This window comes from Oncorhynchus mykiss, unplaced genomic scaffold, assembly GCF_013265735.2.
Source record: "Oncorhynchus mykiss isolate Arlee unplaced genomic scaffold, USDA_OmykA_1.1 un_scaffold_130, whole genome shotgun sequence".
Lineage (NCBI taxonomy): Eukaryota > Metazoa > Chordata > Actinopteri > Salmoniformes > Salmonidae > Oncorhynchus > Oncorhynchus mykiss.
Window position 1 is genome coordinate 542,049 of NW_023493663.1, and position 17,952 is coordinate 560,000.

The following is a 17,952-nucleotide window of genomic DNA, read 5'->3' on the forward strand; positions in this document are numbered from 1 at the left end:
TGATAAGGTAACACTGGTAATACTGGTACGATAAGGTAATACCTGCATGATAAGGTAATACTGGTAATAATGGTATGATAAGGCAATACTGGTAATACTGGTACGATAAGGTAATACTGGTATGATAATGTAATACTGGTAATACTGGTACAATAAGGTAATAGCAGTAATACTGGCACGATAAGGTAATACTGGTAATACTGGTACGATAAGGTAACACTGGTATAATAAGGTAATACTGGTAATACTGGTACGATAAGGTAATACTGGTATGATAATGTAATACTGGTAATACTGGTACAATAAGGTAATAGCAGTAATACTGGCACGATAAGGTGATACTGGTAATACTGGTACGATAAGGTAACACTGGTATAATAAGGTAATACTGGTAATACTGGTACGATAAGGTAATACTGGTACGATAAGGTAATACTGGTAATACTGGTACGATAAGGTAACACTGGTACGATAAGGTAATACCGGAAGTGGTGGTATTGGATGCGATGTCTTGTGAATGTCGGTAGATGAACTCAACGGTGTGTCTGTGTGTAGATGTACTCCATCCGCAGCCTGCCCAGCATGGTGTACCGGGAGCAGCCAGAGGAAGACGGAGTAGAGGACATGACGCAGCTGGAGTGAGAACACAACACAACACAACAGCCTTATTTAAAGGATGTGGAAGCTGCTATTTCAGCTGGTCTGTGTGCTTCTGTGTCTGTTGTTCCAGGGAGCTGTCTGAGGGATCTGTGCTGCTCAACCTGAAGAAGAGGTTTGAGAGAGAGATCATCTATGTGAGTTTACTAACAACTCACTGGACACTGTACGCCCATTACCTGATAAACTAATAACATTCACACATGTCCCTCTATCCCCTGTACAGACGTATAGCTAGGATCCTGTTGTGTGTGTGTGTGTGTGTGTGTGTGGTGTGTGTGTGTGTGTGTGTGTGTGTGTGTGTCTGTACAGTGGTGGAAAAATTTCCCAATTGTCATACTTGAGTAAAAGTATAGATACCTTAATAGAAAATGACTCAAATTAAAGTGAAAGTCACCCAGTAAAATACTACTTTAGTAAAAGTCTAAAAGTATTTGGTTTTAAATATACTAAAGTATCAAAAGTAAAAGTATAAATAATTTGAAATTCCTTTTATGAAGCAAACGGCAGCATATTGTTATTTATTTATTTACAGATGGCCAGGGGCGAAAAGTCAGGCATCATTTACAGATAGCCAGGGGCGAAAAGTCAGACATCATTTACAGATAGCCAGGGGCGAAAAGTCAGGCATCATTTACAGATAGCCAGGGGCGAAAAGTCAGACATCATTTACAGATAGCCAGGGGCGAAAAGTCAGACATCATTTACAGATAGCCAGGGGCGAAAAGTCAGACATAATTTACAGATAGCCAGGGGCGAAAAGTCAGGCATCATTTACAGATGGCCAGGGGCGAAAAGTCAGGCATCATTTACAGATAGCCAGGGGCGAAAAGTCAGACATCATTTACAGATAGCCAGGGGCGAAAAGTCAGGCATCATTTACAGATAGCCAGGGGCGAAAAGTCAGGCATCATTTACAGATGGCCAGGGGCGAAAAGTCAGACATCATTTACAGATGGCCAGGGGCGAAAAGTCAGGCATCATTTACAGATAGCCAGGGGCGAAAAGTCAGGCATCATTTACAGATGGCCAGGGGCGAAAAGTCAGGCATCATTTACAGATAGCCAGGGGCGAAAAGTCAGACATCATTTACAGATAGCCAGGGGCGAAAAGTCAGACATCATTTACGGATCGCCAGGGGCGAAAAGTCAGACATCATTTACGGATCGCCAGGGGCGAAAAGTCAGACATCATTTACAGATAGCCAGGGGCGAAAAGTCAGACATCATTTACAGATAGCCAGGGGCGAAAAGTCAGACATCATTTACAGATAGCCAGGGGCGAAAAGTCAGACATCATTTACAGATAGCCAGGGGCGAAAAGTCAGACATCATTTACAGATAGCCAGGGGCGAAAAGTCAGACATCATTTACAGATAGCCAGGGGCGAAAAGTCAGACATCATTTACAGATAGCCAGGGGCGAAAAGTCAGACATCATTTACAGATCGCCAGGGGCGAAAAGTCAGACATCATTTACAGATAGCCAGGGGCGAAAAGTCAGACATCATTTACAGATAGCCAGGGGCACACTCCAAAAGTCAGACATCATTTACGGATAGCCAGGGGCACACTCCAAAAGTCAGACATCATTTACAGATAGCCAGGGGCGAAAAGTCAGACATCATTTACAGATAGCCAGGGGCACACTCCAAAAGTCAGACATCATTTACAGATAGCCAGGGGCGAAAAGTCAGACATCATTTACAGATAGCCAGGGGCACACTCCAAAAGTCAGACATCATTTACAGATAGCCAGGGGCACACTCCAAAAGTCAGGCATCATTTACAGATAGCCAGGGGCACACTCCAAAAGTCAGACATCATTTACAGATCGCCAGGGGCACACTCCAAAAGTCAGACATCATTTACAGATAGCCAGGGGCACACTCCAAAAGTCAGACATCATTTACAGATAGCCAGGGGCACACTCCAAAAGTCAGACATCATTTACAGATAGCCAGGGGCACACTCCAAAAGTCAGACATCATTTACAGATAGCCAGGGGCACACTCCAACAGTCAGACATCATTTACGGATAGCCAGGGGCACACTCCAAAAGTCAGACATCATTTACAAACCAAGCATGTGTGTTTAGTGAGTCTGCCAGGTCAGAGGCAGTAGGGATGACCAGGGATGTTCTCTGTTTAGTGAGTCCTCCAGATCAGAGGCAGTAGGGATGACCAGGGATGTTGTCTTGATCAGAGACAGTAGGGATGACCAGGGATGTTGTCTTGATCAGAGACAGTAGGGATGACCAGGGATGTTGTCTTGATCAGAGGCAGTAGGGATGACCAGGGATGTTGTCTTGATCAGAGGCAGTAGGGATGACCAGGGATGTTCTCTTGATCAGAGGCAGTAAGGATGACCAGGGATGTTGTCTTGATCAGAGACAGTAGGGATGACCAGGGATGTTCTCTGTTTAGTGAGTCCTCCAGATCAGAGACAGTAGGGATGACCAGGGATGTTCTCTGTTTAGTGAGTCTTCCAGATCAGAGGCAGTAGGGATGACCAGGGATGTTGTCTTGATCAGAGGCAGTAGGGATGATCAGGGATGTTCTCTGTTTAGTGAGTCCTCCAGATCAGAGACAGTAGGGATGACCAGGGATGTTCTCTTGATCAGAGGCAGTAGGGATGTTCTCTTGATCAGAGGCAGTAGGGATGACCAGGGATGTTCTCTTGATCAGAGGCAGTAGGGATGACCAGGGATGTTCTCTTGATCAGAGGCAGTAGGGATGACCAGGGATGTTCTCTTGATCAGAGGCAGTAGGGATGACCAGGGATGTTCTCTTGATCAGAGGCAGTAGGGATGACCAGGGATGTTCTCTTGATCAGAGGCAGTAGGGATGTTCTCTTGATCAGAGGCAGTAGGGATGAACAGGGATGTTCTCTTGATTAGAGGCAGTAGGGATGACCAGGGATGTTCTCTTGATCAGAGGCAGTAGGGATGACCAGGGATGTTCTCTTGATCAGAGGCAGTAGGGATGTTCTCTTGATCAGAGGCAGTAGGGATGAACAGGGATGTTCTCTTGATTAGAGGCAGTAGGGATGACCAGGGATGTTCTCTGTTTAGTGAGTCCTCCAGATCAGAGGCAGTAGGGATGACCAGGGATGTTCTCTTGATCAGAGGCAGTAGGGATGACCAGGGATGTTCTCTGTTTAGTGAGTCCTCCAGATCAGAGGCAGTAGGGATGTTCTCTTGATCAGAGGCAGTAGGGATGACCAGGGATGTTGTCTTGATCAGAGGCAGTAGGGATGACCAGGGATGTTGTCTTGATCAGAGGCAGTAGGGATGACCAGGGATGTTCTCTTGATCAGAGGCAGTAGGGATGACCAGGGATGTTCTCTGTTTAGTGAGTCCTCCAGATCAGAGGCAGTAGGGATGACCAGGGATGTTGTCTTGATCAGAGGCAGTAGGGATGACCAGGGATGTTCTCTTGATCAGAGGCAGTGGGGATGACCAGGGATGTTCTCTTGATCAGAGGCAGTAGGGATGACCAGGGATGTTCTCTGTTTAGTGAGTCCTCCAGACCAGAGGCAGTAGGGATGACCAGGGATGTTCTCTGTTTAATGAGTCCTCCAGATCAGAGGCAGTAGGGATGACCAGGGATGTTCTCTTGATCAGAGGCAGTAGGGATGACCAGGGATGTTCTCTTGATCAGAGGCAGTAGGGATGTTTTTACTTAAGTACTTTACACCACTGTGTGTGTAACATCTTTCCCCTGTCTCAGACATACACCACTGTTCAAAAATTTGGGGTCACTTAGAAATGTCCCTGTTTTAGAAAGAAAAGCACATTTTTAGTCCATTAAAATAACATCAAATTGATCAGAAATACAGTGTAGACATTGTTAATGTTGTAAATGACTATTGTAGCTGGAAACAGCTGATGTTTTAATGGAATATCTACATAGGCGTACAGAGGCCCATTATCAGTAACCATCACTCCTGTGTTCCAATGGCACGTTGTGTTAGCTAATCCAAGTTTATCATTTTATAAAGGCTAGTTGATCATTAGAAAACCCTTTTGCGATTATGTTAGCACAGCTGAAAACTGTTGTCCTGATTAAAGAAGCAATGAAACTGGCCTTCTGTAGACTAATCGAGTATCTGGAGCATCAGCATTTGTGGATTTGATTACAGGCTCAAAATGGCCAGAAACAAAGACCTTTCTTCTGAATCTCGTCAATCTATTCTTGTTCTGAGAAATTAAGTCTATTCCATGCGAGAAATTGCCAAGAAACTGAAGATCTCGTACAACGCTGTGTACTACTCCCTTCAAAGAACAGATCAAACTGGCCCTGACCAGAATAGAAAGAGGAGTGGGATGCCCCGGTGCACAACTGAGCAAGAGGACAAGTACATTAGTGTCTAGTTTGAGAAACAGACGCCTCACAAGTCCTCAGCTGGCAGCTTCATTAAATAGTACCCGCAAAACACTAGTCTCAACGTCAACAGTGAAGAGGCGACTCTGGGTTGCTGGCCTTCTCTCTAGCCTCAGTGAACCCCTATAAGATGTTCAACATGTATCTCTCTGTCTCTAGTCATATATAGGAAGTATCCTGGTCTCAGTGAACCCTCTAGACATATATAGGTAGTATCCTGGTCAACATGTATCTCTCTGTCTCTAGTCATATATAGGTAGTATCCTGGTCTCAGTGAACCCTCTAGACATATATAGGTAGTCTCCTGGTCTCAGTGAACCCTCTAGACATATATAGGTAGTATCCTGGTCTCAGTGAACCCTCTAGACATATATAGGTAGTATCCTGGTCAACATGTCTGCATCTCTCTGTCTCTAGGCATATATAGGTAGGTAGTATCCTGGTCAACATGTATCTCTCTGTCTCTAGGCATATATAGGTAGTATCCTGGTCTCAGTGAACCCTCTAGACATATATAGGTAGTATCCTGGTCTCAGTGAACACTCTAGACATATATAGGTAGTATCATGGTCTCAGTGAACCCTCTAGACCACATATGTCAGAGTCAAGGCCCGCGGGCCACATCCGGCCCGCAAGAAGGTTTTTTACGGCCCCTGGGATGATCTTGATTTATTATTAGAACCGGCCCGCAGCAAGCCGGCAGCCCGCAGATCTTTTACACGCAGCAATACTACATTTCCCACAATGCAAAGGTGACGCACCGAGCAGTAGGCTGCTTCATTTCAATATTTATTGGCACAGCAGTCGTCAGCATCACAGTAAAATTAACTTTCAGATACCCATCAAAAATGGCAAAACGGAAGGTGGATACTGAGAACCGGGGGTTTCAAACAAGGTGGGAGTCGGAGTATATGTTCACGAAGGTAGCTGGAAAACCTGTGTGTCTTCTGTGTGGAGAAAGTGTGGCGGTACTGAAAGAGTATAATCTGAGACGACATTATGAAACGAAACACGCGGACACACACGCGGACGCAACTGTCAAGGCCAGTTTTATTTTGGCAGAAGAGATCGCTAAATCAGCCCGGCCATTTACGGAGGGGGATTTCATCAAAAACTGCATGATTAAAGTTTGTGACGAAGTTTGCCCAGAAAAAAGGCAACTCTTTTTAAATGTGAGTCTGAGCAGAAACACCATTGCCGAGAGAGTAGACCAGTTGTCCATCAATCTAAAAGAGCAGCTTGTGAAAAAGGGAAAAGATTTTATTGCATATTCCTTGGCTGTGGATGAGAGCACCGACATTTCTGACATTGCCCAGTTGTCAATTTTCATCCGCGGAGTGGACTCCAACCTAAGCGTGACAGAGGAGTTTTTGGCTTTACGTCCTATGCATGGCACAACTACGGGGCATGATTTGTATGAAGAGGTGTCAAGATGTGTAAATGAGATGGAGCTGCCTTGGGAAAAACTCGTGGGTTTGACAACCGACGGAGCACCTGCGATGTGTGGACACAGGAGCGGACTGGTGGCGAAGATACGGGAAAAGATGCAAGAGGAAAACGCGACAGGTGAGCTGACAGCTTATCATTGTATCATACACCAGGAAGCGTTGTGCGGTAAAGCCTTGAAAATGGAGCATGTAATGAGCATCATCACGCGCACAGTTAACTTTATCAGAGCCAAAGGTTTGAATCACCGCCAGTTCAAGGCATTTCTGACGGAGTTAGAAACGGAGCATGGTGATTTGCCTTATCACACAGAGGTGCGATGGCTAAGCCAGGGAAAGGTGCTTCAAAGATGTTTCGAGCTTCGTGAGGAGATTTGTCTGTTCTTGGACAGCAAAGGGAAAGACACAACACAACTCCGAGACGAAATGTTTCTGTGTGAAATGGCTTTTCTGTGTGACATTACGAGTCATCTGAATGCAATAAACTTGCAGCTGCAGGGTCGGGATCGTGTCATCTCTGATATGTACAGTACAGTGAAGGCATTTAAAACCAAACTGACTCTGTGGGAGACGCAGATGCGGAAAGAAAATTTGAGCCACTTTCCCAGCTGCCAGACCATGAAAGAGAAGCTCTCTACCAGTGCGTTCCCGAGCACACAGTTGGCTGATAAAATAGGTATGCTTGCCGCTGACTTTCGACGCCGATTTGCTGACTTTGAAGCACAAAAAAGCAGGTTGGAACTGCTCGGTAACCCATTTGCTGTTGACGTGGAAAGCTCACCACCAAACCTCCAAATGGAGTTGATTGACCTCCAATGCAATGATGCACTGAGGGCAAAATATGCGGCAGTGGGTGCTGCGGAGTTCGCCCGTTTCCTCCCCGGCACAATGCCCCAGCTGCGCATCCAGGCTGCTCAAACGTTGTCTATGTTTGGCAGCACATACCTGTGTGAACAACTGTTTTCTTTGATGAACCTGAACAAAACATCACACAGAAGTCGACTTACTGCTGAACACCTCCACTCAATTCTGAGGATTTCTTCAGCTCAGAGCCTTACCCCGAACATTGATGAACTTGTGGAAAAGATGGGACACCACCAAGTATCACCCTCAACCTCAAACAAGTGAACATTACTGTGCAATCACATATTTAGAGTTTTTACTCAGTTCAAGTTTAAAAGTTAAAATTTAATATTTGTTTTCACTGCATGTTACTTCTCCTTAAACAAAGTGTTGTTTTTGATTAATAGATTTTTGCACTTTATTTTTTTGTATTTCAATCCAATTATATTTTAAAAATATTTCAGTTGAGTGGATGATAGAAAATTGCTATTATTGTTTTTTCTTTGAAGTAAATTTAGCCCACTTTTGCTAAAATAGAAAATATAGTCTACTGATGGTGCCTTGAATACCGGTTTCTTTCATTTAATGTTCATGTTATGGGGATATTTATATAAAGGAAATTTGTCTTTTGTGTCTGTTGAAAATTAAAGATTACTGACAGAGCCATAAGAAAATATTGCTTTATTTATCTGATCATATTGTAATATATTTGTTAGGTTTTCAGTAGGTTCAATTAGGTTCACTAGACTATATGCGTCATTTAAAATTTTTTCAATGAACATTCGAACAGTCCGGCCCTCGTCTTGTAGCTGATTTTTTTATTTGGCCCTCCGTCCATTTGACTTTGACACCCCTGCTCTAGACATATATAGGTAGTATCCTGGTCAACATGTATCTCTCTGTCTCTAGACATATATAGGTAGTATCCTGGTCTCAGTGAACCCTCTAGACATATATAGGTAGTCTCCTGGTCTCAGTGAACCCTCTAGACATATATAGGTAGTATCCTGGTCTCAGTGAACCCTCTAGACATATATAGGTAGTATCCTGGTCAACATGTATCTCTCTGTCTCTAGACATATATAGGTAGTATCCTGGTCTCAGTGAACCCTCTAGACATATATAGGTAGTCTCCTGGTCTCAGTGAACCCTCTAGACATATATAGGTAGTATCCTGGTCTCAGTGAACCCTCTAGACATATATAGGTAGTATCCTGGTCAACATGTATCTCTCTGTCTCTAGACATATATAGGTAGTATCCTGGTCTCAGTGAACCCTCTAGACATATATAGGTAGTATCCTGGTCTCAGTGAACCCTCTAGACATATATAGGTAGTATCCTGGTCTCAGTGAACCCTCTAGACATATATAGGTAGTATCCTGGTCTCGGTGAACCCTCTAGACATATATAGGTAGTATCCTGGTCAACATGTATCTCTCTGTCTCTAGACATATATAGGTAGTATCCTGGTCTCGGTGAACCCCTATAGGATGTTCAACATGTACGGAACTGACATGGTGCTGAAGCACAAGGGAACCGCTCTGGGAGAGAACCCTCCGTAAGAACACTTCCTGTTCCTGTGTTGTTGTGAAGCGTGTCTGTTTGTTAGAAGTGTATGTGTGTGTGTGTGTGTGTGTGTGTGTGTGTGTTTTGTGTCTATGTGTGTATGTGTTAATGCAATGTAGCGTGTGTGTGTGTTGTTGGTGTATTGTGTGTATTAGTGGTGTGTTATTGGTGTATTGTGTTATTGAAAAAGTATTGGCGTATTATTGGTGTAATGGTGTGCTTTTGGTGTATTATTGGTGTATTGTGTGTGTTATTGTTGTATTGTGTGTATTATTGGTGTATTGTGTGTTATTGGTGTATTGTGTCTGTTATTGGTGTGTTATTGGTGTATTATTGGTATGATATTGGTGTATTGTGTTATTGAAAAAGTATTGGCGTATTATTGGTGTAATGGTGTGTTTTTGGTGTATTATTGGTGTATTGTGTGTGTTATTGTTGTATTGTGTGTATTATTGGTGTATTGTGTGTTATTGGTGTATTGTGTGTGTTATTGGGGATGTTTGTGTGTTATTGGTGTATTGTGTGTATAATTGGTGTATTATTGGTGTGTTATTGTGTGTTATTGGTGCATTATTGGTGTAGTATTGGTGTATTGTGTGTATTATTGGTGTATTATTGGTGTGTTATTGTGTGTTATTGGTGTATTATTGATGTATTGTGTGTATTATTGGTGTGTTATTGTGTATTATTGGTGTATTATTGGTGTATTTTGTGTATTATTGGTGTATTATTGGTGTAATGTGTGTATTATTGGTGTATTGTGCGTGTTATTGGTGTTTTATTGGTGTATTGTGTGTTATTGGTGTATTGTGTGTGTTATTGGTGTGTTAGTGGTGTATTGGTGTATTATTGGTGCATTGTTGGTGTATTGGTGAATTATTGGTGTATTGTGTGTGTTATTGGTGTATTGGTGAATTATTGTTGTATTATTGGTGTGTTATTGGTCTATTAGTGGTGTATTGTGTGTTATTGGTGTATTATTGGTGTACTATTGGTGTATTGTGTGTGTTATTGGTGTATTATTGGTGTGTTATTGGTGTATTGTGTGTGTTATTGGTGTATTGTGTGTATTGTGTGTTATTGATGTGTTATTGGTGTATTGTGTGTTATTGGTGTGTTATTGGTGTATTGTGTGTGTTATTGGTGTATTGTGTGTGTTATTGGTGTATTGTGTGTGTTATTGGTGTGTTGTGTGTGTTATTGGTGTATTGTGTGTGTTATTGGTGTATTGTGTGTATTGTGTGTTATTGTTGTGTTATTGTGTATTATTGGTGTATTATTGGTGTATTATTGGTGTATTTTGTGTATTATTGATGTGTTATTGGTGTATTGTGTGTGTTATTGGTGTATTATTGGTGTATTGTGTGTGTTATTGGTGTATTGTGTATTATTGGTGTATTATTGGTGTGTTATTGGTGTATTGTGTGTGTTATTTGTGTATTGTGTGTTTTATTGGTGTATTATCGGTGTATTGTGTGTGTTATTGGTGTATTGTGTGTGTTATTGGTGTTATTGGTGTACTGTGTGTATTATTGGTGTATTGTGTGTATTATTGGTGTATTGTGTGTATTATTTGTGTATTGTGTTTGTTATTGGTGTATTGTGTTTTTTATTGGTGTATTGTGTGTAATATTGGTGTATTATTGGTGTATTGTGTGTGTTATTGGTGTATTGTGTGTATTATTGGTGTATTGTGTGTGTTATTGGTGTATTGTGTGTGTTATTGGTGTTATTGGTGTATTGTGTGTATTATTGGTGTATTGTGCGTTATTGGTGTATAGTGTGTATTATTGGTGTATTGTGTGTATTATTGGTGTATTGGTGTGTTATTGGTGTATTGTGTGTGTTATTGGTGTTATTGGTGTACTGTGTGTATTATTGGTGTATTGTGTGTATTATTGGTGTATTGTGTGTGTTATTGGTGAATTGTGCGTTATTGGTGTATAGTGTGTATTATTGGTGTATTGTGTGTATTATTGGTGCATTATTGGTGTATTATTGGTGTATTGTGTGTGTTATTGGTGTATTGTGTGTGTTATTGGTGTTATTGGTGTACTGTGTGTATTATTGGTGTATTGTGTGTATTATTGGTGTATTGTGCGTTATTGGTGTATAGTGTGTATTATTGGTGTATTGTGTGTATTATTGGTGTATTATTGGTGTATTGTGTGTGTTATTGGTGTATTGTGTGTGTTATTGGTGTTATTGGTGTACTGTGTGTATTATTGGTGTATTGTTTGTTATTGGTGTATAGTGTGTATTATTGGTGTATTGTGTGTTATTGGTGTATTGTGTGTATTATTGGTGTATAGTGTGTATTATTGGTGTATTGTGTGTTATTGGTGTATAGTGTGTATTATTGGTGTATTGTGTGTTATTGGTGTATAGTGTGTATTATTGGTGTATTGTGTGTTATTGGTGTACTGTGTGTATTATTGGTGTATTGTGTGTTATTGGTGTATAGTGTGTATTATTGGTGTATTGTGTGCTAAATGATGTGTTATTCATGCTACTGTTTTATCTTTGTGTCCATTCTGTGGTCCTCCTCAGACACCTGTTTGCCATAGCAAACGTCTCCTACACCAAAATGATGGATGCCAAACAGAATCAGGTTATTATAATCAGGTGACTACACAACACAGCTACTTCCTCCTGATACGCTCTAGCCCAGCGTTTCCTAAACTTGGTCCTGGGGACCCAGATGGGAGGAAAGGAACCCCCCTGTCTGGGACTCTCTAGCTGTTGTCTGACGGACCCCCCCCCCCCCCCATCTGGGACTCTCTAGCTGTGTTCTGACGGACCCCCCCTGTTTGGGACACTCTAGCTGTGTTCTGACGGACCCCCCCCCCCCCCTGTTTGGGACACTCTAGCTGTTGTCTGACGGACCCCCCCCCTGTTTGGGACTCTCTAGCTGTGTTCTGACGGACCCCCCCCCCCCCCCCCCCCCTGTTTGGGACACTCTAGCTGTTGTCTGACGGAGACATCTGTAAGGAAAGACCAGCCATGTCTGTGCCGGTATCATATCATGTCTCAGAGGGAGTGTGAAGTTGGCCCAGTGAGCACATTCCAGCGTTAAGTTTCAGCTCTCCGTCTCTGGTTAACTGAAAACCTCCCCGTTACCGTCACCCTACACCGAGCACACAGGTCCACTCTGGACTGGATCATAATGATGGTGTTTAGTGGTAAGCTGTTGGCAGGGGAGGTAAGGAAAGGCTTGTTGTTTTTTGACCTTCATTTTGACAGGGAAGTCATTCTGAGACCAGGGTATCTTTTCCAGATGAGCCCTGCAGAAACACATCCAACACATACCAAATCAAATGAAACAGACAGGTTTATCTGAACGACCCAGGAGGACCAGAACATCTCAGCTCTGTAACCTGTTCCCCATAAAGGGCCCCAAAACACTAAAATCAGCTTTACCCAACTCTGTGGAGACCGAAGGGGCCTCCAGTGTTATTGAGACCAGGGTTGGTCATTTGGAAGTCTAAATTGAATTAATGATGATAGATACATAGGAAGTTTCTGCCTGAATGATTTGTAAATAAACACAAGAGAATGCTGCTCTTTCCTTACATGCAAAGAGGCCCAACCCACTTTTTAATACAAAACACAATGGTGAGTTCTAGAACCATCACCAGTAATAAACCTCAGGGAACAATGGTGAGTTCTAGAACCATCACCAGTAATAAACCTAAAGGAACAATGGTGAGTTCTAGAGCCATCACCGGTAATAAATCTAAGGGAACAATGGTGAGTTCTAGAACCATCACCAATAATAAACCTCAGGGAACAATGGTGAGTTCTAGAGCCATCACCGGTAATAAATCTAAGGGAACAATGGTGAGTTCTAGAACCATCACCAGTAATAAACCTAAGGGAACAATGGTGAGTTCTAGAACCATCACCAGTAATAAACCTAAGGGAACAATGGTGAGTTCTAGAACCATCACCAGTAATAAACCTAAGGGAACAATGGTGAGTTCTAGAACCATCACCAGTAATAAACCTAAGGGAACAATGGTGAGTTCTAGAACCATCACCGGTAATAAATCTAAGGGAACAATGGTGAGTTCTAGAACCATCACCAGTAATAAACCTCAGGGAACAATGGTGAGTTCTAGAACCATCACCAGTAATAAACCTAAGGGAACAATGGTGAGTTCTAGAACCATCACCAGTAATAAACCTCAGGGCCCAATGGTGAGTTCTAGAACCATCACCGGCAATAAACCTCAGGGCCCAATGGTGAGTTCTAGAACCATCACCGGTAATAAACCTAAGGGCACAGTGGAAAACAGCATCTAGGGGTTTAAGTATAGTGCTGCGTGCATATAGATAATATCCCCAGAATCTAAAATAGACATAAAAGTGTCCTGGACAATTTCCTTCCTATTAACAAAAATCAGACATGCTTTGTTTCTGTAAAAGAAACCAACCTTGACCAACTTCTTCACTGAAAAAAAGCATGCGTCTTGTTTGTACTTAGCACTAACTTCAGATCCACTAGTGACCTGTGTGTTGGTGGTGTTTTAGTGTTTATATTGACATTAAGTTCTGTGTGTGTTTCAGTGGGGAGAGTGGATCAGGGAAGACTGAGGCTACTAAACTGCTGCTGCGTTACCTAGCAGCAATACACCACAAACACAACATTACACAACAGGTAAACACTCACACACACTCTCACACACACTTCTGTATCCTAACCTTGTCTTCCTGTGTCTGACTCCCTGTGTCTCTGTGCTGCTCAGATTAAGGTAGCTGGTTTCTGCATGCCTCTCTGTCTGTCAGTGTTCAGTAAAGCTTGGTTTGTGTCCAAATTACCATACTATCATATTCCATTCTATTACCATACTATCATTCCATTCTATTACCATACTATCATTCCATTGTATTACCATACTATCATTCCATTCTATTACCATACTATCATTCCATTCTATTACCATACTATTATTCCATTCTATTACCATACTATCATTCCATTATATTACCATACTATCATTCCATTCTATTACCATACTATCATTCCATTATATTACCATACTATCATTCCATTATATTACCATACTATCATTCCATTATTTTACCATACTATCATTCCATTCTATTACCATACTATCATTCCATTCTATTACCATACTATCATTCCATTATATTACCATACTATCATTCCATTATTTTACCATACTATCATTCCATTCTATTACCATACTATCATATTCCATTCTATTACCATACTATCATTCCATTCTATTACCATACTATCATTCCATTCTATTACCATACTATCATTCCGTTATATTACCATACTATCATATTGTATTCTATTACCATACTATCATATTCCATTCTATTACCATACTATCATATTCCATTCTATTACCATACTATCATTCCATTCTATTACCATACTATCATTCCATTCTATTACCATACTATCATTCCATTTTATTACCATACTATCATTCCATTCTATTACCATACTATCATTCCATTCTATTACCATACTATCATTCCATTCTATTACCATACTATCATTCCATTCTATTACCATTGTGACTGTGTCTCTGTTGTGACTGTGTCTCTGCTGTACTGTTGTGACTGTTCTGACTGTGTCTCTGTTTACTGTTGTGGCTGTTCTGATTGTCTCTGCGCTGTGCTGTTGTGACTGTTCAGACTGTGTCTCTGTTTACTGTTGTGACTGTCTCTGCGCTGTGCTTTTGTGACTGTTCTGACTGTGTCTCTGCTATACTGTTGTGACTGTTCTGACTGTGTCTCCACTATCTGTGTTCTGTAGAGTAGCTAGCTACACTGTCTACATGTTCTAACTGCTATTCTGTAGAGTAGCTAGCTATCTGCATTTTCTACCTGCTGTGTTCTGTAGAGTAGCTAGCAACACTGTCTACATGTTCTACCTGCTGTGTTCTGTAGAGTAGCTAGCTGTCTACATGTTCTACCTGTTGTGTTCTGAAGAGTAGCTAGCTGTCTACATGTTCTACCTGCTGTGTTCTGAAGAGTAGCTAGCTGTCTACATGTTCTACCTGCTGTGTTCTGTAGAGTAGCTAGCTGTCTACATGTTCTACCTGCTGTGTTCTGAAGAGTAGCTAGCTACACTGTCTACATGTTCTAACTGCTATTATGTAGAGTAGCTAGCTATCTGCATTTTCTACCTGCTGTGTTCTGTAGAGTAGCTAGCAACACTGTCTACATGTTCTACCTGCTGTGTTCTGTAGAGTAGCTAGCTGTCTACATGTTCTACCTGTTGTGTTCTGAAGAGTAGCTAGCTGTCTACATGTTCTACCTGCTGTGTTCTGAAGAGTAGCTAGCTGTCTACATGTTCTACCTGCTGTGTTCTGTAGAGTAGCTAGCTGTCTACATGTTCTACCTGCTGTGTTCTGAAGAGTAGCTAGCTACACTGTCTACATGTTCTAACTGCTATTATGTAGAGTAGCTAGCTATCTGCATTTTCTACCTGCTGTGTTCTGTAGAGTAGCTAGCTATCTGCATTTTCTGCCTGCTGTGTTCTGTAGAGTAGCTAGCTACACTGTCTACATGTTCTACCTGCTGTGTTCTGTAGAGTAGCTAGCTGTCTACATGTTCTACCTGTTGTGTTCTGAAGAGTAGCTAGCTGTCTACATGTTCTACCTGCTGTGTTCTGAAGAGTAGCTAGCTGTCTACATGTTCTACCTGCTGTGTTCTGTAGAGTAGCTAGCTGTCTACATGTTCTACCTGCTGTGTTCTGTAGAGTAGCTAGCTACACTGTCTACATGTTTTACCTGCTGTGTTCTGTAGAGTAGCTAGCTGTCTACATGTTCTACCTGCTGTGTTCTGAAGAGTAGCTAGCTCCACTGTCTGCATGTTCTACCTGCTGTGTTCTGAAGAGTAGCTAGCTGTCTACATGTTCTACCTGTTGTGTTCTGAAGAGTAGCTAGCTGTCTACATGTTCTACCTGCTGTGTTCTGAAGAGTAGCTAGCTGTCTACATGTTCTACCTGCTGTGTTCTGTAGAGTAGCTAGCTGTCTACATGTTCTACCTGCTGTGTTCTGTAGAGTAGCTAGCTACACTGTCTACATGTTTTACCTGCTGTGTTCTGTAGAGTAGCTAGCTGTCTACATGTTCTACCTGCTGTGTTCTGAAGAGTAGCTAGCTCCACTGTCTGCATGTTCTACCTGCTGTGTGCTGTAGAGTAGCTAGCTACACTGTCTGCATGTTCTACCTGCTGTGTTCTGAAGAGTAGCCAGCTACACTGTCTGCATGTTCTACCTGCTGTGTTCTGTAGAGTAGCTAGCTCCACTGTCTGCATGTTCTACCTGTTGTGTTCTGAAGAGTAGCTAGCTGTCTGCATGTTCTACCTGCTGTGTTCTGAAGAATAGCTAGCTCCACTGTCTGCATGTTCTACCTGCTGTGTTCTGTAGAGTAGCTAGCTCCACTGTCTACATGTTCTACCTGCTGTGTTCTGTAGGGTAGCTAGCTGTCTGCATGTTCTACCTGCTGTGTTCTGTAGAGTAGCTAGCTCCACTGTCTACATGTTCTACCTGCTGTGTTCTGTAGAGTAGCTAGCTGTCTGCATGTTCTACCTGCTGTGTTCTGTAGAGTAGCTAGCTCCACTGTCTACATGTTCTACCTGCTGTGTTCTGTAGAGTAGCTAGCTGTCTGCATGTTCTACCTGCTGTGTTCTGTAGAGTAGCTAGCTACACTGTCTGCATGTTCTACCTGTGGTGTTCTGTAGAGTAGCTAGCTACACTGTCTGCATGTTCTACCTGCTGTGTTCTGAAGAGTAGCTAGCCACACTGTCTGCATGTTCTACCTGCTGTGTTCTGAAGAGTAGCTAGCCACACTGTCTGCATGTTCTACCTGCTGTGTTCTGAAGAGTAGCTAGCCACACTGTCTGCATGTTCTACCTGCTGTGTTCTGAAGAGTAGCTAGCTGTCTGCATGTTCTACCTGCTGTGTTCTGTAGAGTAGCTAGCTGTCTGCATGTTCTACCTGCTGTGTTCTGTAGAGTAGCTAGCCACACTGTCTGCATGTTCTACCTGCTGTGTTCTGAAGAGTAGCTAGCCACACTGTCTGCATGTTCTACCTGCTGTGTTCTGAAGAGTAGCTAGCCACACTGTCTGCATGTTCTACCTGCTGTGTTCTGAAGAGTAGCTAGCTGTCTGCATGTTCTACCTGCTGTATTCTGTAGAGTAGCTAGCTACACTGTCTGCATGTTCTACCTGCTGTGTCCTGAAGAGTAGCTAGCTGTCTACATGTTCTACCTGCTGTATTCTGTAGAGTAGCTAGCTGTTTACATGTTCTACCTGTTGTGTTCTGTAGAGTAGCTAGCTGTCTACATGTTCTACCTGATGTGTTCTGTAGAGTAGCTAGCTGTCTACACGTTCTACCTGCTGTGTTCTGTAGAGTAGCTAGCTGTCTACATGTCTACCTGCTGTGTTCTGTAGAGTAGCTAGCTACACTGGACTTGTTCTACATGATGATATTTTCATTCTGATGTTTTATCTCTGAATGCGTTGCCAGATTCTTGAGGCAGCTCCTCTTCTAGAATCCTTTGGAAATGCCAAAACAGTTCGCAACGACAACTCCAGTCGCTTCGGCAAATACGTGGAGATCTATCTGGAGGAGTGAGTATGATCTGGTATATATAGATCTATCTGGAGGAGTGAGTATGATCTGGTATATATAGATCTATCTGGAGGAGTGAGTATGATCTGGTATATATAGATCTATCTGGAGGAGTGAGTATGATCTGGTATATATAGATCTATCTGGAGGAGTGAGTATGATCTGGTATATATAGATCTATCTGGAGGAGTGAGTATGATCTGGTATCTATAGATCTATCTGGAGGAGTGAGTATGATCTGGTATATATAGATCTATCTGGAGGAGTGAGTATGATCTGGTATATATAGATCTATCTGGAGGAGTGAGTATGATCTGGTATATATAGATCTATCTGGAGGAGTGAGTATGATCTGGTATATATAGATCTATCTGGAGGAGTGAGTATGATCTGGTATATATAGATCTATCTGGAGGAGTGAGTATGATCTGGTAT

General features: G+C 42.2%; 1 protein-coding gene across 1 annotated transcript in view; it reads left to right on the top strand.

The window, feature by feature from the left end:
• Positions 1-540: 540 nt before the first annotated feature.
• Positions 541-17,952, top strand: part of LOC110518409 (unconventional myosin-XV-like) — a 100,241-nt gene continuing 82,829 nt past the window's right edge. Inside the window, exons 1-6 of the mRNA XM_036972238.1 lie at positions 541-638; positions 731-794; positions 8,779-8,888; positions 11,447-11,521; positions 13,466-13,556; positions 17,413-17,516. Coding sequence (XP_036828133.1) covers positions 556-638; positions 731-794; positions 8,779-8,888; positions 11,447-11,521; positions 13,466-13,556; positions 17,413-17,516 — 527 coding nt within the window. The 5' untranslated portion in view covers positions 541-555. The remainder of the gene's footprint in view (positions 639-730; positions 795-8,778; positions 8,889-11,446; positions 11,522-13,465; positions 13,557-17,412; positions 17,517-17,952) is intronic.